This window comes from Mandrillus leucophaeus, unplaced genomic scaffold, assembly GCF_000951045.1.
Source record: "Mandrillus leucophaeus isolate KB7577 unplaced genomic scaffold, Mleu.le_1.0 Scaffold1207, whole genome shotgun sequence".
NCBI lineage: Eukaryota > Metazoa > Chordata > Mammalia > Primates > Cercopithecidae > Mandrillus > Mandrillus leucophaeus.
This window is the reverse complement of record NW_012100399.1, coordinates 464683-491793: the sequence shown is the minus strand read 5'-3', so window position 1 is coordinate 491793 and position 27111 is coordinate 464683. Positions and strand designations below refer to the sequence as shown.

At 35.1% G+C, this 27111-nt stretch overlaps 1 protein-coding gene across 3 annotated transcripts in view; it reads right to left on the bottom strand.

The window, feature by feature from the left end:
- Window positions 1-302: 302 nt before the first annotated feature.
- Window positions 303-27111, bottom strand: part of MPP6 (membrane protein, palmitoylated 6 (MAGUK p55 subfamily member 6)) — a 59952-nt gene continuing 33143 nt past the window's right edge. For all 3 annotated transcript variants that reach the window (XM_011970600.1, XM_011970595.1, XM_011970591.1), the window contains 7 exons: window positions 22217-22348; window positions 20244-20343; window positions 19845-19913; window positions 17274-17435; window positions 8903-9105; window positions 7716-7844; window positions 303-747 (listed from right to left, as the gene is read on the bottom strand). In XM_011970600.1, the coding sequence (XP_011825990.1) occupies window positions 571-747; window positions 7716-7844; window positions 8903-9105; window positions 17274-17435; window positions 19845-19913; window positions 20244-20343; window positions 22217-22348 (972 nt within the window). In that variant the 3' untranslated portion in view covers window positions 303-570. The remainder of the gene's footprint in view (window positions 748-7715; window positions 7845-8902; window positions 9106-17273; window positions 17436-19844; window positions 19914-20243; window positions 20344-22216; window positions 22349-27111) is intronic.

The window sequence follows — 27111 nt, the reverse complement described above, 5'->3', positions numbered from 1 at the left end:
AAAATATGTAAACTGATCAGACTTTTGATGTCAGATTTAGATGGTAGTAGACTAGCTGTAACACTGACATTAAAATTCTGCTTTTGTAAGAAATTTATAAGAAGGAAGGTCAATAACTATATTTTCTTCTATTAAGACTAATCCTTCACTATTTCAATACTGAACTAAATGACAGCTTTACAAAACTATTTCAAGTAATATTCATTATCACAGTGAAAATGTGAGACCAATGTTAAGAGTGAATGATTTGAAAACTCCTTTGATGAAAAAGGCAAGGGTACTAAATCAAAACATATACAAAATGCTTCAACGCATTTCTTTATGTGATATGAATAGAAAGATTATCCATACAAAGTTAGAAAAATTAAGATAAATTATATATTAGTACACCTTCCCAACCACAATTTATATAAAAATTCAGAACAGTGTACTGTTATTTCAATCTACACCATAAAAACGCCCGGACTTGGCAGATGATCTTCTAACTGTGATGTATTTTCTCAGTAGAAGGTTTAATTGTTGCAGTCACTTTTTAAAAGTTTAATTTTCATTGTTAACCTTACTGAATCATCAGTAAACCCAGCTGATTGGGACCCACTGCGGTTCCATTCTCAGTTTCTCTATGGCAGTTTGTAGTTTTTCAAAGGCTTTGTCTAGATTGTCATTTATGATGATCAAATCAAAATAGTGGTTGTATGCTCTCTGAATCCGCGCACTTTCATCCACTGTTTTCTTTAAGTCAGAGTCCTGTTGAAGAGTTTTAAAAGGAAATGTTTGTATTACAATGCATATTTACTTGCTCAAACTCCAACTAGAAGTGAATATAATAAATAGGTTAGATGTATTTCTGGTAATTCTGGTATTAATCCTCAAAATCTAATCCATATAGTGTTAAAGACAACGCTGCCATCTGTTCATGTCTTATTCTTTCCAACAATCCTCATGTTTACATTTATGAGTATTCTGCATCTTCTGTTTGACTGATACTAAGATAAAATTCCTAATTAAAAGACTGCTGACAATAATCTCGGAGTGAATAATACTGTAGTGAATCTACAGTAACAAAAGAATTACTATAGGTGACTGGTTTCTAGCTCCACTATATTATCCTTTTTGAAAGATTTTTATCTTATGGCCTATGTACATCATGGAACCCAATTTGTAGTGGCTGTTAAGCTCAAAGCCAAATTTGCTACCTTTCTCTAAGATAGGATCACAGAATCTTAGAAGTGTTTTTTGAAGATTAACCTTACATGCTGCCCATCCTCCACCAAAACACATACTCACATACGTTTATTTATGTTTTTGTCCAGGCACTGTTCATATTTCATAAAGTAGTTTTAGTCATTGTGGAATGATGTGGGGAGTACATAAGCAATGGGTTCTACATGAGTAAAGCTTTTTGTAAGATGGTGTTTTGATTTTCACTATACTTCTATATATTCTACAAATATTTATTGAGTTCCTATTAAGGTGTCTACTATGTTTCAGAATCAGTGGGTATAACAATGAATAACAGAGAGGGTTCCTATCCTTTAGTGGAGGAGATAAAGAGGAAATAAATATAAAAAATTCCAAGTTGTGATAACTATCATGAAAGAAACAAAACAGGCACAAAGAATTTTAAGAGATCTACTTTAGATAAAGTGATTGGAAAGAGACTGAGTAGTAAATGACAGTTAAGCTGAGAACTAAATGAAAATAAGGAGGTCAGCATCCAGGCAGAGGAAACAGCAGGGCAAAACCCAGAGGAAGGAAACGACCCTGGCACGTTCAAGATACTGAAAGAAGACTGGAATGGGTGAAGGGCTAGGGAACAAGGTAGGTCATGGAGGACCTCTATGTGATCGAAAGACCTTTGTGGGCCTCAAGTGAAAATGTGGCATGACACGAGTGGAAGCAGGGAGACTGATGGCAGGAATCCAGGTCAGAGAAAAGGGCTGCCTAGATTATGATGGTGACAGAGGAGATGAAAATGACACCAGATTGGAAATTTATTTTGGTGATAAAATAATCAGGATTAGTTTTTTACATCATCCAGGATTTGAAAAGTGAGGAAAATGAATGAGTCATGAATTGCTCTTAGGTTTCTAACTAAGGTAAATGGGTGGCTGTGTGAGATACAGAGTGGAGGGGTGGGGAGAGCATAATTTCTGGGGGAAACAAAGTGTACTACTTTGTAATATGGTAAGCTTAAGATGTTTGTGAGACATCCAAGTGGAGATGTAGAGCAGGCTACTGGTTATGCAAATCAGAGCTCTGAGGTCTGAGCTAGCTGTATATAAATCATTAGCATAACAATGGCACGAATGTAAATGATGTTGATGGAAGCACCCAACAACATCATTTGTGTAGAAAGTGTAGAGAGAGAAGCGGATTCATTGCCAGGCCTGAAGGACCCTAATACTTCCATTTCAGCTAACACTGAGATTTCTAAATGAGTTTGAAACAACTAAAATATCTCTGATTACAGATATGCAAACAGGCCACAGTTCAACTTGAAAGCAATTCTTGCCTATTATAGCCATTAGCAATTTGATTTGTTAAAAAAAAAAAAAAAAAAAAAAAAACCTGTTAACAATAATGGAGTATGCCATACAGATGGAACAGGAAATAAAGATTCTCTCTCTGGCTATCGAGTGTTCTCCAGGATATAATGATATGGGAAAAATGCAGGCACATTTTGTACATAAGGTACGATTTATGTATAAAATGGCGGAGGGGGGGAGGATACACAGGCACACTTGCTTATATTGGAAACTAATATGGTAAAATGGCTAGCAATAAAGGTAGCCAATGTGAGTGGGAGGAAACAAAGGGAGAGGGAACAGAAAAGCTGGATTTGTTTTAAGATTTATGTTGGAGCAATGAAAATGTTGTAGAGAATTATACAACAAAATTTAAATTCAAATAAAAGCCATTCTTAAAAATCAGAAGCCAAATAAAACAAATAAGCCTGTGTTCCAAGTTGGTGGTTTAACCATGCAGCAAGGAATTATTTCAGTGGCTTTAAAAGAAGATAGTATCCAGTGGGTTATAAGTGGGAGGTGTACAATGAGAACACATGGACACATGGTGGGAATAATACACACTGGGGCCTGTCAGGGTAGGAGCACAGGGAAGGGAGAGCATCAGGAAGAATAGCCAATGGATGCTGGACTTAATACGTAGGTGATGGGTTGATCTGTGCAGCAAACCACCATGGCACACGTTCACCTATGTAACAAGCCTGCACATCCTGTACATGTACCCTGAAACTCAAAACAAAAGTTGAAGGAAAAAAAGAATCTAGTGGTATATATCCTAAGAACAATTAATAAAAGACTGAAACTTAAATCTTTTCACTAATCATATTGTTAATACAGGTATTACTCAGAAATTACGTATGTGCATGTACTTGTATTTATATACATGTAAGAAAAGAAATGATGTTAATATAATCACAAACCAAGGTTTTCAGGATAAGAGGGAAAAAAGGCAAATATAAAGCTAAAGAAGAAGAATGTAAAATTTCACTTGAAGCTTTCAAATTGAACAAATGATGTATATGTTTTCTAAAAACAAAAAATTTATTTCCTACCTCTGGTTACTGAAAAGGTCTAAAAACAACGTCCAACTGAGTTTAATGTATACCCTTACTGTCTGAATTATCTTTAAATGCTATCTCCCACTAAAAGAAACAAGGGCTTCTGGATGGCTGGTTCCAGGTCTGGGCCAGGAAATGTAGAATAATCTGGAGCATCGTGTCATATCAGAAAGCAAGGAATTATCAAACACTACTAGAATCGTGTTAAAAAGACTCAGAATTCAAGTTGAATAGGCTCCTACTAGCTGAAGACACAATAATTTAAACATTAAAAAGAATAACCGAACTAAATACACAGAGATAAGGTACTTCAAGTGACTTTAAAACATAGTGATCTTCCTGGCCAACAGGGTGAAACACCATCTCTACTAAAAATACAAAAGTTAGCTGGGCGTGGTGGCACGTGCCTGTAGTCCCAGCTACCCGGGAGGCTGAGGCAGGAGAATGGCTTGAACTCGGGAGGCAGAGGTTGCAGTAAGCCGAGACTGCACCACTGCACTCCAGCCTGGTGACAGAAAAAAACAAAAAAACAAAACATAGTGATCTGACTGTATATACTTAGTGGGATATATTCTAAAGACAGAAAGAACTAGGTGGGGAGCTGGGGGGACTGTTCACAGTAATGATACTAGTGGTGGTTGTGTTGATACACTTATTCCCAGAATGTTGTATTTGTACTGTGGAATAAAGCAAATGAGCAATTATATGATATTCTAATTCTAACATTTCCAGTGTTTATGAGAACTGGGATATTCAGCATAAGAGAAAGGAATTAGGCATATAAGATAAAATAAGTTAAATAAAAATCCTGTGATCTTGAATTTGATTGGAAAATATCAGAATAAATTCATGATATATTTTCCTTCAAACATACAAACAGAAAAGCATATATGCTAGCACTGTCCACATAAAAAGGCCTAGCAAGAAGCAGTGAGCAACTCTGTGACAATGGGCGCTGTGAGTATTATGGTCTTAAAACACTATTTACCCTAAAAGAAACCAGAGTATCTTGGAAAAATGGCTGGTTCCTGGCCTAGAACAGAAAATATACAAGATGAGCCTGGAACATTCGTTCTACCAGATAGCAAGGAAGCTACCCAAGACTATCAGGGTCATTAAAAAAAAAAAAGGTCTCAAGGGCCAACTAGAATAAGCTCCTATTGGTCAATGATGGGACAATCTTAGCACCAATAAGAATAATCACTGCAACAGAATAAAGCACATCAAATAAGTTTGAACACATGTGCTCAAGAAATTGAAAAAACAAAGCCAATCTCAGCTGGTCACCTGTAACCTCTAGAGGCTCTTGGGGAATAAACTCATTATTCTGAAAGCTGACCTACAAAGGATAGTATCAAAGATGTATCCTGCCTTTCCTGTATCAACCGTACCTCAGAATAATCAACTACTTGATGAGGAAAAGTTCTTTTTAAGAATTCTATTTTATAAACATAGAAGGAATGACACACTTAGAATACTACCACTTTGCCATCCCTAAAAAAATAACTTATCCAAGGCAAAGATCAATAAAGTTTGCTAAAACCATTAGGTAAAGAATTACTGAGGAACTTTATAGATCAGGCTAACAACTTCTGACCCCACTGATTAATCTCATGACAAAAAGCCTGACGTATGCCTCATGATGTAATAAAACAAGTACCACCTATGAATTATTCTTGCAAAAACCAACCAACCACCAACCAAAACCTGAATCTGTGTCTGCCCAACCCTCTAGATCGACCTATCAGTTTACAGGAAATAGAAGGGATAGAGGAAAATGATACAATGGGGGCAGAATGGGTAAAATCCAGATTATGGAACATGCTGTAGGATAAATGACCTACTTTTTTTTTTTTTTTTTTTAAACAACTAAAACAATGTGAAAAGAGAGGGGAGGGAGGGTGGCAGTGAGAATTTACAGATTAAAAGGTACTAAAGGGACATCTGCTTCTAGCCAAGGTGGAATAACAGGCACCAGACTACCTCTCCCACCTAACAATTAATTTATGGACAAAATGTATGAAACAGTTTTTAAGATACTATACATCAAGATATTAAAAACAGATCACAGAAAGATAGAAAACAAATGAAGTGAGTCCTATGATTACTCCAGTTTACTGGCTTGAAAGAATTTATGGGTAGTAGGATAGAGAGAGTGAGCCCAGAGGAGCCTACAGGATTCTGAGTTGAAGACAGAGCTGAGCCCAGGGAGACCCAGGTGGCAAGAGTTTGCAGGACGGAACGCTGGAGGGGAAGAGCAGCACAGACAGACTTTGGAGATTTGTAGAAGGTCCTTGTCCAGCATTCAGTTGAGTACCAACCTGCACATGGGTACGACCTGAAGCTGAGAAAGAACCACCAGAAAGGATTAGAGGTACCCACGGATGGCACCTATTTCCCCTTAGCCAGAACAGAAAACCTCAGGACTCACAGGCCCTGTGGTAGGAGTACCAAATAGGTCTTGCCTTACTTGTGGGGAATAACTGGCCCTAAAATAAGAACTGCTTGGGTCTTACCCAACACATTTAAAACGTGAGACCTGAAAAAAACAAACTATTTCCAAATAACTGCATCCTAGAACAAAGCTCACAATGTCTGGCATCCAAAAAAGTTACCAGGATTGCAAAGAAGCAGGAAGATATACCCATAATAAAGAGAAAAATCATTCAATCAAAACCAATCCAGAACTGACTCACATGTTAGAATCTGCAAAGACATTAAACACTTACCATGTTTCATACATTCAGAAAGCAGAGACATGGATCAACTTGAAAAAGAACAAAGAAAACTACTACTACCTGATTTCATGGCATATAACCAAGTACAGTGGGGGGAAACAGTGAGAGTGGTGGGAGGAAGGGTGCAGGGAGCAGGTTACACAGGGAAATGTGTGGAGATGATGGACATGTTCATTATTTTGGTTGTAATGGCTTTCATGAATACAAATATATGGCCAAATTGATCAAGCTGGGCACGTTAGGTACGTACAGCTTACTGTGCATCAATTATACCTCAATTAAGCTGGGAAAAAGATTTAGGTGACGAAGTAAATTCAATGTGTTGATCTTGTTTGAATACTGATTTGAACAAATCAACTGTTAAAAAAAAACAACAAAACAAAACCTTGGAGAAACTCAAATATAGACTGCATGTAGATGACAGTAAGATACTGCTTATTAATTTTTGTTGTATTAATGGTATGTTTTAAATGTCTTTATCTTTTAGATATAAATATTGAGATATTTATGGATGACATGATATCAAAGATTTGCTTCAAAATAATTCAAGGAGAGGAGGAAGTGGGGAGGGGTCTAATTAAAACAAGAAATTGCCATGATTATTCAAGCTAGGCGATGGGCATAAGGGCTCCTATTTCCCCTTTTTTGCACAGATTTTTGAATTTCCATAAGTGAAAAAGGAGAGAGGAAAAAAAGGAAAAAACATGTAATAGAAACTAAACATCAGAACACCTGACTTTACCAATGATAAACCATATAATAAACATGCCTGTTAATGATCTTGGAGCCCAGTCACCCCACTAGTAAAATGAAGGCGTTCAATTAATATGCGTATTTTAATATTGGTCCATTTCATTTTACAAAGGGGAACTAAACTTTTGATTTAAAATAAAGTATACAATGATTTTCAAGTAAAAGAATACCGTTCCAGATCCTAACTACATCTAATTAATTTTTATTCTGTAGCACCTTATATAGCATGTTTGTTTCATAGCATAATTAGCTAAGAGTTGGCCAGGCATGGTGGCTCCCGCCTGTAATCCCAGCACTTTGGGAGGCCAAGGTGGGCAGATCAGGAGTTCGAGGTCAGGAGTTCGAGACCAGTCTGGCCAACACGGGGAAACCCCGTCTCTACTAAAAATACAAAAATTAGCTGGGCCTGGTGGCGCACGCCTGTAATCCCAGCTACTTGGGAGGCTGAGGCAGGAGAATCGCTTTAATCTGGGAGGGTGAGGTTGCAGTGAGCTTAGATCGTGTCAACGCATTCCAGCCTGGGCAAGAAGGCAAGACTCTGCCTCAAAAATAAATACATAAAAATAAATTAGATAAGAGTTAAACATGCTCAAAAGAAAAGGAAAGATTTTAGAAGGAAAATCATATGGTTAGCTCACGGTCAGAAGCTTGGTAGTGATTCCTGCATCCACCACAGCCTTGTGCATGGCACGCAACGTCTCTAGCTCTGGAGCCGCAATAAATACCACATAGGGCATAAACTCTGACGTCCTCAATACTTTCAGTGCCTGTGTAAAAGAATCATAATAAGCCAATTTATACAATATTAGAACTAGAATTCTGCTACCCTTTAGTATAAATCAAAGGCTGTTTGCACTTGTTCTATGGATTAAAGGACATAATTTAATACCTATCTCCATTCTGTCATTCTCATTCCATATAGTACTTTCTTAAAATAGTGATCCATTTATTTTGTTCTAAATTCAGTCTGTTCCTCTTGAAGAAACGAAAGTATAAAACAATGATCAAAAACTCATCAAGAGTGATGTAAACTCTTTTTATGTTAATTGTAGAATTCTGTTAATACCGAAAAAGTAGAAATAACCTCAATGTTGATTTATTGGAGAGTGGTTAAATGAATATATATTCATACTATAAAGTACCATATAACAATTACAAAGAAAAAAAAGCTCTACAGTAACTAACCATAAAAAGATCTTCAAGAAACAGTACTATTTAATAAAATCCCTGAAGAATCTATGTAGAATTTTTCCATTTTTGTAAAAAGAAACAACAAAAACAGAAAACCCATTACCTTATATATATTTGTATTTAAGGCATAGTGAAATGACTAGAAAGAGACATAAGAAACTATTAACAACTCTTATCTCTGAGTAGGGAGGTGAGGTTGGGCTGAGTGTAGTGGAGTGGGAAGGGGTAGGTGAGAGAGAAACATAGAGTGAGAATAACAGGTGTGCATGTGTGTCAGGTAGGAGGGGGAGTGATTTTAATTTTTTATTCTTTATATTGCAGACTAGAGTTTTAAACTTAACATTTTTTAACGTATGCATTTATGCATTACTTGAACAGGTAAATACATACTAAACTTCTACCGTAGATCTAATCACACAGTTTCTTTTGCCACCCAAGCCGCTGTTGGCTAATTGTTCAGAGATTTATTTAACTAGCTATGTATACATAATAATATTCTCTATCACCCAAAGGTAATGGAGGGAAAGAGTCACCTTTCCACCCTGACAAAACAAACAACCCCAACACACAGAAAATAAAAAAACTCCACAGAAAATAAAATATAAAAAACAGCTTTGGAATCCAAGCAGCTTACTTGTGGGTTGACATCCAGAATGCAAGTCCGTCCAGTCTGGACAACCTCAAGAATAGAATCAATTTTGGTTCCATAGAGATTTCCTTCATATTCCCCATGTTCCAAATACTTTCCAGCTTTAATATCTGCTTCCATCTCAGATCGTGACACAAACTTATATGCCTGGCCATCTTTTTCATCTTCCCTTGGTTTCCGTGAAGTAACTAAATAAAATGGTGTTGAGACTTTCGTACAAAGAAATTGTAGGACATAAAAAATGGACTAAAATACATAGGGTGGCTTAACATTTTTCCACTTGGTGCAGCAAACTACAGCCTATGACCAAATCTGATCTGCTTCTTTAAGTTTTATTGGATCACAGCCATACTCATTTGTTTATGTATCATACATGGTTTCTTTTCCATTAAAACGGTGGTAATTGTGACAGACTGTATGGACTGCAAAGCCTAAAACTTTACCATGTGGCCCTTTAATAGAAAAAGTTTCTTGATACCTTAGAGGAATATTTTAAGAGGTAGTCCCCCAAACAAAATTCGCATCCAAAAATATGCTTCTTAAAATCACTTTGAAACTCAAAATTTTACCTAGCAGCAGAGCCTTCAATGACATTCTTAATTATGGTAAGTGTTAATAAGTGTGAGGCATGTTGTGGGTGAGTCTTTTCAACTGACAAGCACTCTCCTTCTCCTTAGGAATCTATCACATCCTTTCTTTCCACATTAACACTTCCTAAGTGTCCCAAAAGGTGAGCAAGCAAAGTTCACCTATTCTTAGTCGTAATACCAATTTTGTAAAGTGCAGTTTTACCCACAAATTATCTATCTTTTACCTTACCTCAAAACCAACCCTTTCTTTTAGCTTCCTGTTTATTGATACTCCCAAATGTTAATTGTTCTATTTTACACTTCAGTGGTAGAGCTAGCCGCCTCATTATTATTATGGTCTATTAAACTCCTCTCCTCTGACCCGACATATTATTTCTGGGAAAATGAGATTGAATAGCTCAAGTCAAAATTTAGAAGTAGGAGATCCTTTTGTCTGATATTTTATAGCTTTGAATACTTTCAGAGACATACAATCCTTTGCAAATTGGTCTGTGCTAGGAACGGTTATTACCACTTTCTAAACTGTTGCAAATGTGTACTCTCTGACAACTTTGTTAACAATAACTTTGAAGAAGAAAAGTAATTTTTGAGTGCATTTCAAGCTTAGCCTTACTCTGGGCTTTGCTGGATCAGAGACAGAAGTATTCTGTTTCTATTAGCTAAGTAGTTGCAGAATAACTGATGGAATTATGAAGAACACCAAATTAAGAAAGTAATCCAAATAAAAAGATGACAGTGTTTTGACTAATTCTGGTAAGCATAAGACATAGAAAACTTTTATAAGAACAAAATTAACTTCAAACTCATGCTCAAACATAAGGGTCAAATGAGATCATTATGTATAATAGGACTCCCGTTTTTCCCTTGTTTTCTGGCTCAACCTTGAGAGTGGTCATCTTAGACTACTGTGAAGAGTGTTTATAAAGTATCTTCAAGAATCTTCAAGATGCTATGATGGCTTCTCATATTTAAAATTGTGTGATCTTTAAGGTTTCTGGAATTAGTCACCAAAGGTGTATAATAAAACTTCAAAGGCAACTTTCAATGCTCCAAATAAATGCATAATAGGACTTGCTTCAACATTGTGAACATTAATTTTAAAAAGCAGTTTTTTTTGTTTGTTTTTTTTGTGAAGTACTACAGTGAAACCATACAAGGGAATGCACTGCTTGAAATAAATACGTATATGTACACGTACTACCCCTACCTCCATGCTGAGGGAATCTTAATTCTTAAGAGACATGTTCTTCAGTTTACAAGTGAACTTTAACTACAATCCTATTCTCTACTAACACTCCAAAAAACAGTCTACGTTGCCACATATTTAAACTGCTTTCCATTTCTAGAACAGAGAAATTAGAACATGGTTTGACTACAACTGATTCCTTAGACTTCTATACTGAGCAACTACATAATGTGATTTTTTAGAAGTAATTTTTTATGACAGGCAAAATTATTAATTTCAGCTGCTATTCAAATAATGAAGAAACAATCAACAAAGTAATACTTAATTTGTTAACTAAGCTCAAGATGTCAAGATGTCAATGTTAAAGAGAAAACAGGATTCATAACATAGCCTATCTCCCTAAAATAACAATGTTTTTCTATTTTATTTTAGGATCATTTGTAATATATAAAGAAAGTTAAATCACCTTAATTTTATAACAGAGAAAATTTTAGAAATTCAAAAATATATGGAAAATAAGCAATATACTCCCAAATAACCAATGGATCAAATAAGCAATCACAAATGAAAGAAAATACTTTGAGAGGAGATGGTGCTGTTGAAGAGCACAGTTACAGATAGAGCTGACCAGGCGCTTCCAGAGTGCCAGTTGTCCAGCAGCACGTTCATTACCTTGAAGATGTATGATGGTTGAACTAAACCCATTCATGCTAAGAAAAGGTTCTGTGGAGGGCTTTAAGCCCTTGATAATTGTCTTAAAAGCTACTGATGGGAAAAAGATCAGCACTGTGATGAGCACTAAAGAGCTGAATCATATGGCTAATTCAAACATATTAAGAGCTAAACGGATGGGCTGAAGAATAGGGACAAAATGAGTTAAGACTAAGCAGCACAGTGAAGGGCACTACATTTCTTGCTTTCACCAACTAACGGATGAATCGCTATTTCTTCTTTGGTTTTTACTTTTGGTCACAAAGATGGGTTTCCGTTCTGCCAGAGTAACCGTATTCATGTAAGATTTAGGGTCATTGTGGAGGGAAGAAGGGTTGGAACAGAACAGTTGTCATAAGAAGCCAGTTTATTATTTTAGATCTGGCTAACTGGTCTGTGTTGCATAGTTGTACATTCAGGATTATGGTTTTAAAGTCTCTGTAGCCATCTACAGAGACAAGTATCATTGAACATATATATATATATATACACACACACATATATATATCACCCACTCAAAGCAAAAGTATTTTGAGATGAATGAAAACAAAAACGCAGTATACCAAAAACTTTAAGACGCAACTAAATGCTTAGAGGGAAATCTATAGCTGTGAAAGCCTATGTTAAAAAAGATCTCAAATCAATAATCTAATTTTCTATCTAAAAAAAACAGAAAGAGAGTAAAATAAACCCAAAGTACAAGTAGAAAGAAAATAATAAAGATTATAGCAAAAATTAGAAAGTAGAAAAAATACAGAAAATCAGCAAAGGCAAAATTTGGTTGTCTGAAAAGATCAACAAAATTGACAAATCTTTACATAGACTAAGAATAAAAGAGGAAAGACTCAAATATCTAAAATCAGAAATGAAAGAAAAAATATTACTATGAACCCTGCAGAAATCCTGAAACTGATTTAAAAAAAATCCAAGTTGACCTATAACAAGTAAAGAGACTGAATTAATAATCAAAACTTCCCACAAAGTAAAGCCCAGGGTTAAATGGCTTCACAGGTGAATTTCATCAAACATTGAACGAATTATAATTAATCCTTTACATACTCTTCCCAAACAATGAAAGAGGAAAGAATACTTCACAACTCATTCTATGAGTCCTGTACTACCATATCAAAGCTAGACAATGACATCGTAAGAATGAAAACTATAGACCAATATCCCTTATAAATATAGATACAAAAATCCTTACAAATTACAAGTAACCGAATCTAGAAGTATCTAAAAAAGACAGCACATCATAACCAAATGGAATTTACCACAAAAAGACAAGGTTGGTTCAATATATAAAAATCAAGGAATGTAATACATCATATCAATAGAAGACGATAAAAAACAAAAATCATATGAACCATCAACAAAGAAAAAGCATTTGGCAAGATCTACTACCCTTTCTTGGTAAAAAGCCAACAAAGTAGGAACACAAGGGAACTTCTCCAATCTGATGAAAGGCATCTGTGAAAAACCTACAGCTAAAATGGAAAGACTGAATGCTTTCTCCTTTCTCCTTAAGATCATGAACAAGACAAGGATGTTCACTTTTGCCACTTCTATTACACTATTACACATTACACTGCAGGTTCTAGTTGAGGCAATTAGACAAGACAAAGACATAAACAGCACCCAGACTGGAAAGAAACAAGTAAAACGATCTCTATTTGCAAATGACATGATTTTGTATATAGAAAATCCTGAGGAACCCACACACAAAAAATCATTAGAATCAATGAGGTCAATAAGGCTAAAAGACAAAGCCAACACACAAAAATCAGTTTATTTCTATACACTAGCAAGGAACAATCCAAAAAGGAAATTAAGAAAATACTTTTTGCTACAGAATAAAAAAGAACAAAATACTCAGGAAAAATGTGACAAAAGCAGCATAACATTTGTACAATGAAAACCATAAACAGCATTAAAATGAAGACCTAAATAAATGGAAAGACATCTATGCTCATAGACTGGAAGAATTAATACTGTTAAGATAGCACCTGTAATCCCAGCACTTTGGGAGTCTGAGGCGGGTGGATCACCTGAGGTCAGGAGTTCAAAACCAGCCTGGCCAACATGGTGAAAGTAAGTCTCTACTAAAAATACAAAAAAAAATTAGCCAGGCAGGATGGTGGGTGCCTGTAATCCCAGCTACTCAGGAAGCTGAGGGAGGAGAATGGCTTGAATCCAGGAGGCGGAGGCTGCAGTGAGCCAAGACCACACCACTGCACTCCAGCCTGGGCGACAGAGCAAGACTCTATCTCAAACAAAACAAAATAAAACAAAAAACAAAACAAAACAAAACAAAACAGATGGCAGTAGTTCTCAAGTCAACTTACTGGCATTTCTATACAAATTATAAGATAAACTTCCAGTTGCTGCAGAAAAGGTAGCTAGAATTCAATATAATCCCTCTTAAAATTCTAGCTACCTTTTCTGCAGAAACTGGAAGCTTATCTTATAATTTATATAGAAATGTCAGGAACCCAGAAGGGCCAAAACAAACTTCAAAAGAAAGAACAAGTTGGGAAGGTTCACAATTTCTGGTTTTGAAACTTAATACAAATATACAGTAATCGAGACAATGTGGGACTGGCGTAAGGACAGACATCTAGGTTAATGGAATAGAATTGAGGGTTTATAAATCCATCTTCACATTTACAATCAATTTTCAAAAAGGGTGGCAAGACAATTCACTGGAGGAAAGAACTGTTCTTTTTGACAAATTGTGCTGTGACAACTGGAAAAGTGCAAGCAAAAGAATAAAGTTGGAACCCCCTCCTCACACTCAACACAAAAATGAACACAAAATGGCTCATATAATCTGCATATAAGAGTTAGTAGTATAAACTCTTAAAATAAAATACAGGAGTAAAATTTTGTGGCCTCAGGTTAGGGAAAGCCTTGATATGGTATCATATTTGATAAGATATGAAAAGCATGATGAGCAACAAAAGATATACAAAATTGGATTTCATCAAAATGAAAAACTTCTGTATATCAAAGGACACCATCGAAAACATGAGAAGTCACCAAAGAATGAGAGAAAATATTAATATGTGCAAATCATATATCTAGTAAGGAACTTGTATCCAGAATATAATATGACCTCTTACAGCTTAAGAAAAAGACAAATAACCTAACTGAAAAATAGGCAACCAGTTTAAACAGACATTCCTCCAAAGAAAATGCATAAATGGCAAATATGTACATGAAAAGTTGTTTGACATTATCAGCCATTAGGGAAATGCAAATGAGAACCAAAATAAGAGACAACTTCACACCCACTAGGATGACTATAATCAAAAAGTCAGATGACAAATGTTGGTGAGGATGTAGAGAAACTGGAAACTTCATACGCTGCTGGGATTATGAAAGGGTACATATACACCTGCTGTGGGAAACAGTGTAGAAGTTCTTCTAAAGGCTCAACATATAGTCACCATATAACCTACAAATTCCATTCCTAGGTATATATACCCAAGAGAAATAGGCATATGTCCACACAAATACCTGTATACAAATGCTGACTGTGGCATTATTCACAATAGCTAAAAATAAAACAATCCAAATGTCCATCAACTGATGAATATATCGATAAAATGTGGTACAGCCATGTAACCATCACTTAGCAAGGGAAAGAAAATAAGTACTGATACATGCTACAACACAGATGAGATCTGACATGTTAAGAAGCCAGTCACAAAATACCACATATTGTATAACTCCAGTATATAAAATGTCCAAAATAAGCAAATCTATTTTACAGAAAGATTCATGATTGCTCGTGGCAGCAGGGGGTGAGAAGGTTGGTGGGAAATGGGTACAGAGATTCTTTTGGCGATGATGAAGACACTGTAATAGCTTTTGAATTTTACAGTCCAGAATTCTATTCTCAGCTAATTAGTCAAATAAAGGGCAAAAAATACACATTTTAAAACACAAAGATGCAGACATTACATTCCACATACAAGAGGATGTACCCCAGCAAAACAAGGTGATAAACCAAGAAAGAGAAAGAATGGGATGGAGGAACAACAGCTTCAACCCAGGATAACAACAAAGGGAACTACTCCAGTGTTAACAGGTGGGCAGCCAGAGAGACAGCATGTAGTCCTCACTGAAGCAGAAAGACAGGGTTCTGAGACAGAGGTCTCCAGGAAAAAAAAAACAAATACAACTTACTGGATAAACAAGTCTTTAGCTTAAAAAACAACAAAAAATTGTATATACATATACATAAAATCAGGTAGTATAAGGAAAAACAGAACTCCGGAGATTCCTGGGTCACAGAAGGGGAAAGGCCTATTCAAGAAAGTAAAATTGAACTAACTGAAAATACAGCTATCTTTATATTGGAAGGACAGTCAAGAAGTCAACAGATAAGGCCTAAACTGGATACAGCAGGAAACAGCAGACTAAAGACATTATTAAGAAATATGGAACACTACCAAAAGAAATAGCAAAAACAATGAAAAGTGACTGGTTTTCATAAGTGAACCCGTGGTGAGGCAGGGGAAGAGAAGGGGTTATTTTTTCCCTCATTATATGTCTTTAAGAACTACTTGCCGAAAATATTGGGCACATATTAATTTGATAAAAGCGAAAAACTTTTTCTTTATTTCACAATTGCAGCTTTAACATACTTTGATTACAGTGAAGTTTTTGTTTTGTTAATCACTTTACTAGGATTTGTCTAAATTTAGTGTTTTACAATGCCTACAGTAGAAACAGAAGACTTACTCTGAAGGAATTACAAGCAGCACATGGGGGCAATGACAAGGCTATTTCCCTAACTTTTAAGAATTTTAGCAGTAAGAGTACTCACTGAGAATTAAACCCAAAATATACTGGACAAAACCAGAGAAACTCTAAAATTCAATTAAAAGAGATGGGGTTAAAGTTAGGCTAGGATTTGACTCAAAATAGCTTGAAGGCATCAATATACCTAAAGGAATGCCGTATTAAAAGGGGGCTTGGTCAGAAATAGAAGCATAGCAAAGGGAATTAAGAAAGCAACGTTAGCTTATCTCCTGCTTTCTTCAAGGGAGAGAACATCTAAGTTCACAAGTAAAGATTCATGTATTTCAAAAACAAAGACAAATGTGTAATAGTCCCCACAGTTATAGACAAATGTGTATTAGTCACTACAGTAAGTCACTAACATCATCGAATTCCTTGATCTAACTCCATTCTCATCAAGCATACTTCTGACATTGATTATTAAACTTTCTATGTAAATATGCAAATAGAGAAATGAATGCAAAGACCATAAAATGAGTGTTTGATTCACTTAATGGTTATACTTCTCATCAATATTATTTTATTCTATATATCAGACTTTGTAACCTTAATTAATGCTGCCTGCAGTAAAAGATGAATCACTCTTGATGTGCTATCAAAAATCAGGTTTATAACCTTGCACAACTGAGAGCTACAAGCCAGGCCATGTAAATTCATACAGCTGTTGCCACACTGGCTACCTCTGAGGGTCAGAAGCTTTCCCCTTTTCTTTACACTAAAATGGCTGAAAAATCCAACTTTTTAGACAGACATCAGTACAAGAAAATCCTAAATGCCTATCTTGCCACAATTCTTAAATATAGGCATTTAATTCTAAGATTTCTGAACTGAACAGTTTAGAGAAGCACTTGCCACCAGACAGCAAGCCAACAGCACTGCAGCACTATCTCACAACAGCTATAGAATTACTAAATTTTTCAATGTCTTTTACTTGTTCATTTTCACTGCAATAAAGAAAACTTATTTGGGAATAGCAATAATTAACGATAATAATCCCCCTCTCCTCCATATGCCCATACTCTTTCCTGCCAATTGCATAGCAAGGAAAACACAGAAAACTTACATGGTACCGTAGTTCCAAATCTAGTGGGATTCAATACTATAAACCTGTTTTTCAAGCTTCTTCGGCCTACACCTTGAGCTCCTATCAATACTAATGTTTTTCTCTGGAAGGGAGGCATTTTGGCTACCTCCTCATATATCTGGATTTCGTGACGATCAAATTCTAAATGAAAAAGCAAATAGGAATATATATTTATAGTCATCTTTTACATACATGAAAGAAATCTCTGCAATTCTGTCTAGTAATGGCTTAGCTGTCTTGATAGTTAAATATCACTTGACTTGTACCCACTTAGCATAGATTTGTTTTTACAAATTTGGTAAAGTACAATAAATAATAATTATTTTATTATTGTTTTTAAGACCAGGGCTCACTGTCACCCAGGGTAGAGTATAGTGTTGCAATCTTAGCTCACCGTACCCTTGAACTCCTGGGCTCAAGGAAGTCTCCCAAGTAGATGAAACCACAGGCATGGGCCACCATACCCAGCTAATTTTTAATTTCTTTTGTAGAGATGGGATCTTGGTATGTTGCCCAGGCTGGTCTCAAACTACTGGCCTCAAGTGATCCTCCTGCCTCAGCCTCTCAAAGTGCTGGGATTGTAGGCATGAGCCACTGTGCCTGGCCCAGTAAATTATTTTATATCTTGCTTTAAACACCTGGTCCATCCATTTGCCCTTAAAAATATGTCTAATCGGGCTGGGCATGGTGGCTCATGTCTGTAATCCCAGCACTTTTGGAGGTCGAGGTGGTGGGATCACGAGGTCAAGAGATCGAGACCATCCTGGCCAACACGGTGAAACCCTGTCTCTACTAAAAAAATACAAAAAATTAGCTGGGCATGGTGGTGCGCACCTGTAGTTCCAGCTACTCGGGAGGCTGAGGTAGGAGAATCACTTGAACCCAGGAAGTGGAGACTGCAGTAAGCCGAGATTATGCCACTGCACTCCAGCCTGGTGACAGAGCGAGACTCTGTCTCAAAAAAAAAAAAAAAAAAGAAAAAATTAGTCTGATTAATCAAGCTAGAAAAATTCTATGTTTTATCCTTATTTATCAGAGATTCTGTCCACTGAAATCTATTATCAATTTGTCAGTAGAAATCCTTTAATATAAATAATCAAATTACAGACCAGTTTATACAGAAAGTATGTATCAAATACAGAGGACAGGAGCAAACCTAGTGTGGTTGCTTAAGTTCCACGGAACGAGTGACCTTCCAATTATATAAATGAATATTGTATGGCAAATCTACAATTATCAGTTTGATTAGAAAATTCAACATACTGACATTTACTGACAACATACATTTAAATATTAAGATTTTGAAATTTACATATAAAACAAATTTTAGATACACTGTTTTCACTAGAAACATAATCCAAAAGTATAATCTTAGTGGGCAAATTATGAATTTTCTATTTTGCAAAAAAAGCCTTATGGGCATATATTTTATGAAGAATAGGGCCAAAGTGATGATTTGAAATATTATATTACCTGTTGTTACTGTAACTCTCAATCTGTAGTAATAACACTCCTTCCTTAGCTTATTATCCTAATAGCAACTCTTTCTTTGCACAGTTTCCCCACAGTAGATTAAACCAATATTAAGAGAAAACAAGCCTACTTCTGCCTTCTATATTATTTTCTTTTAGGGTGTGCTGTTTAGTTTATTACCAGCATAGAGGTAGTTCTGAAGTCAAGAAAGTACTTTTAAAATTGCCAACTGCTTTGATTAAGCCGCCAGAAATTTCTGATTCATAGAGCTGCTTTTTACTCCTGTCATCCTCTGCAACTGGGAAGAATAAATATAGTAGTTTCCATTCTTTCCCTTCCTTCCTTTTTATTTATTTATTTTTAACTTCAAATGAGTAGCCAATACAGGTCTGGGGTTTTATTCTAAAGTGTTTTTAAAAATCCTTTCAGCTCTACTGAGGTATAACTGACAAACAGGAATTGTATATGAAGTATACAACTTGATGTTTTCATGAATGTGTACACTGTGAATGATTACCTCAATCAAGCTATTAAACATATCCATCATCTCACACAGTTACCATATCTTTCTTTTTAAAAATATTTCTTTCTGCATGACTAAAAGATTTAAGAAGGAATTCTATTATATCAGACCAAGATTCATGTGGTCCAGTGCTATTTTTCTAAAAGTACCATGGTCAGTGTTATAGCAGGATACAGTTGCCCTTAAACATAACTCTTTTAACATCTTGACAAAGGCATTCTACCCTTTAGAAATGGCACATAAATTACTATTTCAAAATTCTCTGGACAAATAGTTTCAATTATAATACTGCTTCTTCATTAAGACAAGTAAAAATCCTAACCAATTTGTTTTGTTATAAACTATACTCACAAAATAAAGCACATCGTAGTATATATAATGCCAGGATTTAAATAATTTACATTATATTGCACCATGTGTTCATATGCCAATCCCTTGCAACTAGGTACTAATCTGAATTACATTCACTTAAAGCTGTATATTCAGAGTTTATGCCACACTAAATGACATATAGCTACTTCACTTGGACTTCTCAAAAAGTATTTAAAACCTACCTGCATTTCTGGTTGTGAGATACATCATCTTCTTCTTTTTTTTGCTACTTATAGTTCCACAAAAAGGTCCTGAAGGATGATAAAACAAATATAACTTAAGTAGTATGTCAGAACATGAAAAAATTGCCCTGTAGTATTTTATAGGGGAGGGAGAATTATCTTCCCAATGTTGCATCCTAGGAAGCAAAAGAGGGTGGGGATGAGTTAAGCCACTGAATTTTGATACTCTACCAGCAGGTGGCAGAACGGGATCAAAAAGATTACTTATGAGAGCTAAAGCAGAGGGAGGGATTCATTCTAGACATATTTTAAATAAATGCATTTGCTTATTTAGACAAAAGAGACAAAGAAAGGTGGTCACAAAGGACTGCTTGTTACTTATTTTGTCGAGCTCATCACCTGAATTGTCCCAGTCTCTTCTAACAAATGCCTTTCTCTTCTCTTCCAGGAACTGGCTTGGAATGAGACCAGCGCTTCCTCCCTCTTTTACATGGCTAGCCTAGAATCAAATTAACGAATTGTATATCTCAGTGACCAAAATTTGAGACCATATTCTATTAAGTAGGACAAGCAGTGGTCAGTTAAAAAAAGTCATATTTGCTTTTAAAAACAACCTTAAGATTTACATCCATAGCATTGTCAGTTAAGATACTTAAACAATTCAGCACTGAGGAATCAATTGCCACCTAAAATTCTTCATATCTGATATCTGGAAGTGAAATTTGGGGATCAAAATACAAGTTAAATTGCTTAAACTTCTTATTTATAATACTAAGTTGGAAAAGGAAAATAAACGCTATTCTATAATAAGATGTATTAACACGGCATTTTATCTAGCACCCTTTAAAAGACATTTACTGTCAACCTTAATCCTACTATGTTGGTATTTCAGGTCAAATCAAATGAAAAGGAGATACTATTTGGAATATAAAGTGTAGATTTTAATCTATGCTACCAGGAGTATGAATATCCCAAGAGTTTGTAAATTTAAACTAGGCAAAACTTTACCTAACGTGAAATAGCTAACTTTTAAAATAAGCTCCAAAGAAATATTTTAAAACAGTGGCTGGAGAACTGGCTGTTAGTGATTTATCTCACAAAGTTAGTATTTCTAACCTTACAACTAGCATAGAAAATCTAGTATAACTTTTAGCAATTAAAATCCTGAAAAACAGAATTAAAGTAACCAACCATCAAAATGCAGGGAGAAATTGAGAGAAGAATTGAGGTTAGAAGAGAAAACTAAGAGATTGCATTCATAGGAAAAAGAAAAAAGAAGGAAAACTAGAATAATTCAATAAAGGACACAGCCACAGAGAGATTTTTTAAATGAGGGATCTAAAAAGTTCAGGGGAAACCTCTTGAAATCATAGATTGTTTAATTTACCCATTTCTTAGCTGTCTCAACACACAGTGCACCTATACGCAATAATGTCTAAATTTAAATTTAAGGACACATTAGTAAGATTGCTCTCATTCTGTGATTTGTTTCTCCTTAGAAGTAGATCTATATTTTAGAGCTAATGTGAGTACCAATATCTCAGTTAATTTTAGAATTTGGTGCTAAGTCCTGGATCCTTTCCTCTTACTTCTTGTTCTTTAGTAAAACTCTCATTTGCTTTGATAGTTTAAGGCATTTCAGACTTCCTGACTTGTCAGTTTCTCCAGTTCTGAATACTGTGGTTGTTAGCTAATATAAACAATTACAAAAACAGACTTATTACTGCTGCTAGGGGTTTCTGAAAGCTACATGAGGAGAAGAAAAAAGAATACCATTAAACAGATCTTCTGAAAAAAGGAGGGAAAAATGCAGTGATAATACACATCTCTTTCCATATACACAGATTTTAATCCAAAACCTAACAAAACTGATAGAGTGAATCTCCATTTCCCAGTATCTGAGAAGAGGTGAGCAAATAGACATTAAGACCTTAAGAAATTATGCTTTACTTGCTATGAACGAACATGAGGGAGAGGAGACAAGAGAAAGACCTACTTCATAGTAAAAGACTCCTACTTAAAATAAACAAAACCCAAATATCTTTTTAAAAGGGATGACCCAAGTGAGTTCTTCTTGGTCAATAGCATATTTTAATGCAATTACCCATGTGAAAAAAACCAACTGGTCTATTCCCTAAACCAACTGGTTAGTGCCACAGGCTGGTTAATTCTGCACTTATTAAGAGCTACTTGCAAATTCCCTCCCAATTTGATCTTATGTCCACAAAATTAGTAGCCATGAAGCAGGAGCTGTTCATGTGGGAAAAATCATTGTAACAAATGCTAATATTCTTCCTGAATATTCAGATATTAACCAGATCTAAGATTAAAATTAGAAAAGTCATTGAGGAACTTCTGAGAAGCATACTAACCTGCCACCAATTTGGATCTTCTCTATTTACAATCTGAAGAATTTCTCCTTTGGAAAACTTCAATCCTGCTTCTTTGCAAGGTATTAGGTTATCATTGTATGGATTATAATCAAAATGACACTTCACAAATACCTAAAACACACAGCACAATTAAAAATACTATAGTTATATCACTTCTACTGAATTTAAAAAATCCTTGTCAAACCACTGATTTAATTGTAACTGAAAATGTATTTAGTACTTCAGATAATGAACTTGTCTCTCATAAATGGAAATCAAGTTATTAGAATATTAACAGATTTTGGTAACAAAGATAATAAAACTTCATCTCTAATATCTAACTTTAAATCAACAAGAATTTGATAATCATTCTATCCCCACCATTCTTCCACTTTCCTTCAATCTTTTCACTTGATTTTCCAACCAACACTGCATACTTCTTAAAGCAAGCAAATGCTATGATCCAATTAACATCCTGAAATAATACAGGTAGTTGATTTAAGGTTTATATTTCAGATGTATTAGAACTTTGTGAAAAGGCCCTGAAACCAAAATTAAACAATAAAAGTTCATGTCGAAGTCAGATATGAAATATATTTGGTAGTCTTAAATACTTTTCTTGAATCATCTTGCTCTGATTTATATGCTCATCTTAAATTTAAATGATCAACATTAAATTCCATTGTAAGACAAATACCAAAAAAGTCTTGAAACTATTTTCCATTTTAAATTCATTTGTGTACATACATTTCTTTCACATTTGCTTTATTAATAAAAGTATGTCAGTTTACACTGTTAGTTATGATCTCCAAAATTGGGACTATTTGGCTTATTTGCTTTAATTTATATTCTAATTAAATTATGCATTTTTGGTATTTGATGGAAAGTTCAGACCAATTGCTTTCTTTTTTCTTTTTTCAGATAGAGTCTCACTCTTTTACCCAGGCTGGAGTGCAGTGGTGTGATCTCTGCTCACTGCAACCTCTGTCTCCTAGGTTCAAGTGATTCTCCTGCCTCAGCCTCCCAAATAGCTGAAATTACAGGCATGTGCCACCACGCCTGGCTAATTTTTGTATTTTTAGTAGAGATCAGGTTTCACCATGTTGGTCAGGATGGTCTCAAATTTCTGATCTCAAGCGATCTGCCCTCCTTGGCCTCCCAAAGTATGGGGATTACAGGCATAAGCCACTGTGCCCAGCCCAACTGCTTTCTTAAAACAGACTTGTTTTATACATAGTTATAGAAATTTATAGAAATTCAAATGTTATCTTCTAAAGAACTGCCTTAGCATTAATCAGCATGTAAACTGTAATAAGCAAGAAAGCACACAATTAGTCAAAATAACAATGTTCTTTTTCTATTTGTTTATCATACTTCTGTAACCAAACAAAATTCAAATAACACAAGTAGACATATTATATTATTAGTGTGGTAAAAGTACTGTGATCAATGCATACAAAATAATTTTAAAATAACTAAATCTGGGAACATGTAATAAAATCTTAGTTATTTATAATTAGATGATTTTCACAGAAAGCATTCAGAACATTTTCAACTACTCTAGAAAAGCTAAATATTAATCCTTAAATCAGTAAGTCAATAATTTTTTTTCCTGATATATAATTTTAGATCTAAAAAGCAAGCATACAAACATTAAGATTGCTAAAGTGTGACAATTGGCTAACTTGATAATGTCATGCAGCTCCATGTTTTGACAATGGGAAAAAACCAAAATAATTAAATTTAATCAAAGAAAATTTAGTTGGCTAAGACAGAAAAATGAAGTACCAGAGAATGTTCTGGAATGACAGCATACCTGATGGATGTGTGCTGGATGCCTCTCCATACTGATGCAACTCTAAAAATATATTTGTAATTGCATAAATAAAGCCAGACTTTTAATTCATAATAAATTAAGAAAATATAAACAAACTACTAGACCATTTTATTATTTCACTCATTTGGTAAGGCAACTACCTCCCTAATTAATTGTCCACAAAGTATAATACCTGCAAGTTACAAATGATAGAACAAAAAGTTAAAGGTATTTGAGATCAGGCAGAAAGAAAGGATTGGTATGCAAAGTTATAAAAATACCTGCATACTCCTTACTTCTCAAGAAAGATGCAATGATTGAAGAATAGCAAGAGAATCCTGTCATCTAACCACGAATGTGATTACCATTCTTATGTGTGGAACAGAATATATTTTGTAACCATAAAGCTCAGACTTTACAAGATAGTCCAAATTTCAAATATTCATTCCTCCAACATCCATGGAATTGTTATGGACATGCCATTATTTGTGGAATACAAACCACATCTCTCAAAGGTAAAAGATTTCTAGAATAATTTCTATTTTTTTTTTCATTTATTAAAGTAGTTTTAGAACATTAGTCTTAAGGTCAAAAACTCAGATTAACCTGATTTTACTTTGAACTTCGAAAATTTTTCTGAAAAATCAATTAACCCAACCTTTGATCTAACCATTTTGTAATGACTCTAAAACCATTAAAGATATGACTAGACTTAGCATAATTATATTTTATTAAATGTAATTTAAAGTGTTGCACTTACAGGCTATGGATGTTAACTGCTCATTCATCATTAAGAAATGACTAAACACCACCTACTAAAATATCTATTTCATATTCTTATTACTTAAAACAACTGAATGACCAAAACAATTTAAAGTATAAGGAAAAGGAAGTACAAATGGCTTTTAAGCATAAGAGATGTTCAACAACCTCATTCAGAGTAGAAATACAAATTAAAACTACTTTATTAACACTTTTTTCCTATCAGATTAGCAGAAATCCTTGTATTTTATAACCTTCTATAAAAGAACTGTGGGTTAATAGGCATTTTCTTTCTAAAAGGCTTGTGGAAGAATGGTTCAACCTCTTGGGAGGCCAATTTGGCAATAGCTATCAAGATTACAAATGCATAAACCCTCTGACCTAGTAATCCATGTCTGGGAATGTATTCAACAGCTATGTTATGCAGATACATCCAAAATGACTTATGCACAAGATTACATTATTCCTAACAGCAAAAGATTGGAAGCAACCTAATTGTTTAACAAAAAGGAACTGGTTAAACAAATGACGGTATGTCTACATGATGTGGCACTACATTTAGTCGTTAAAAAAGTGTGTGTAGGTGATGTGTGTCAACAGGAAGTGTATGCACCAATAAGGAAATATCCTCAAGACAGATGGTTAAGCAAAAAAAATAAGGTTCAGGATAGCATGTATACTATGCAACCTTTCTATGAAAAAGGAGGTGGAAGGTGAAAAAGGATATGTAATTTTTATTTACTTGCATATGAATGAAGAAATTCTGGAAAGATAAACTAATAGCATAGTTTTTACTGGTGGGGGGATGAGGACTAGGTTGGTAGTGGGAAGGATTCGGAGGGAGATCTCAACTGAATACATACTTACATTTTTTGATTTTCAAACCATGAGGAATGATTCACCTATACAAAAATTAAATTTTTAAGGTAATAAGGATAACTGACTCCCATTTGGATTCAGATGAAGTAACAAGGACCCTCCAACTTGAAACAACTAAAAACTATGTTGATAAAATATGTGAAACAATGTCTTTCAAGATGTCAGAGATCAGGCAATGAAGACAGTGATCCCAAAAGATGGGAAGAAACAAGATGAGCTACACAATTGCCCCAGCTAACAAGACAGAGAGTTTCCAGGCTGCAACTCAGAAAGGGAGAAAGGTGAAGCCTGATGGTCTCCAAGTTCAGGAGATGAACTGGGAGACCTGGGAGATCAAGGTGGTTACAGTGCATGGAACACAGTATCAGTGAGGAAAGACTTCAGAGACAATTGTGAGGGACTCCTTCTGTTTTCAGCTGAGTACTTAATCAATGCACGTGTATGAGGAAGCTACCTGCACCCTCTCTCTGTGTAACTCTTTCCTCATGATGGTAAAGAATCATTTGAAAGCATTACAGGGAACAATATAGGGAAGTTGTATACGGTCAAGAATAGTTTCTGTTCTCACCAGGCCAGGTGGAAAAATCTTCATAATTCACAGGCCGTGAATACTTAGAAGGGTTATGAGCTAAACTACATCCTGCAATCATATCTAATAAATCTTAAAAAGCAAGATTTAAAAGAATCATCTGTATCCTAGAACAAAGGTTAAGAATGGTTATTACTAAAATGTCAAAAAATAACATGTTGGCAAAGTTGCAGAGAAAAGGGAACTGCTAGTGGAAATGTAAATTAGTTCAGCCACTGTGAAAAGCATTTTGGAGATTTCTCAAAGAACTTAAAACAGAACTACCATTTGACCCAGCAATCCCATTACCGGGTATATACCCAAAGGAATATATATCATTCTACCATAAAGACACATGTACACATATGTTCATCATAGCACTTTTCACAACAGCAAAGATATTGAATCAACCTAGATGCCCAATAATGGTGGACTGGATAAAGAAATTTTGGCATATATACATCATGGAATACTATGCAGCCATAAACAGAATAAAATCATGTTCTTTGAGCAACATGTACATAGCTGGAGGCCATTATCTTAAGCCAATTAATGCAGGAACAGAAAACCAGATTACGACATGTTCTCACTTGTAAGTGGGTGCTAAACATTGAGTATATATCGACACAAAAAGGGGAACAACAGACTCTGAGGCTTACTTGAAGGCAGATGATAAGAGGAGGGTGAGGACTGAAAAACTACCTATCAGGTATCATGCTCACTACCTGGGTGACAAAATCATTTGTACACTACACTCCAGAAACATGTAATTTATCCATGTAACAGACCTGTACACACACTTCTTGAGCCTAAAAGTTGGAAGGGCCGGGAACAGTGACTCATGCCTGTAATTCCAGGACTTTGGGAGGC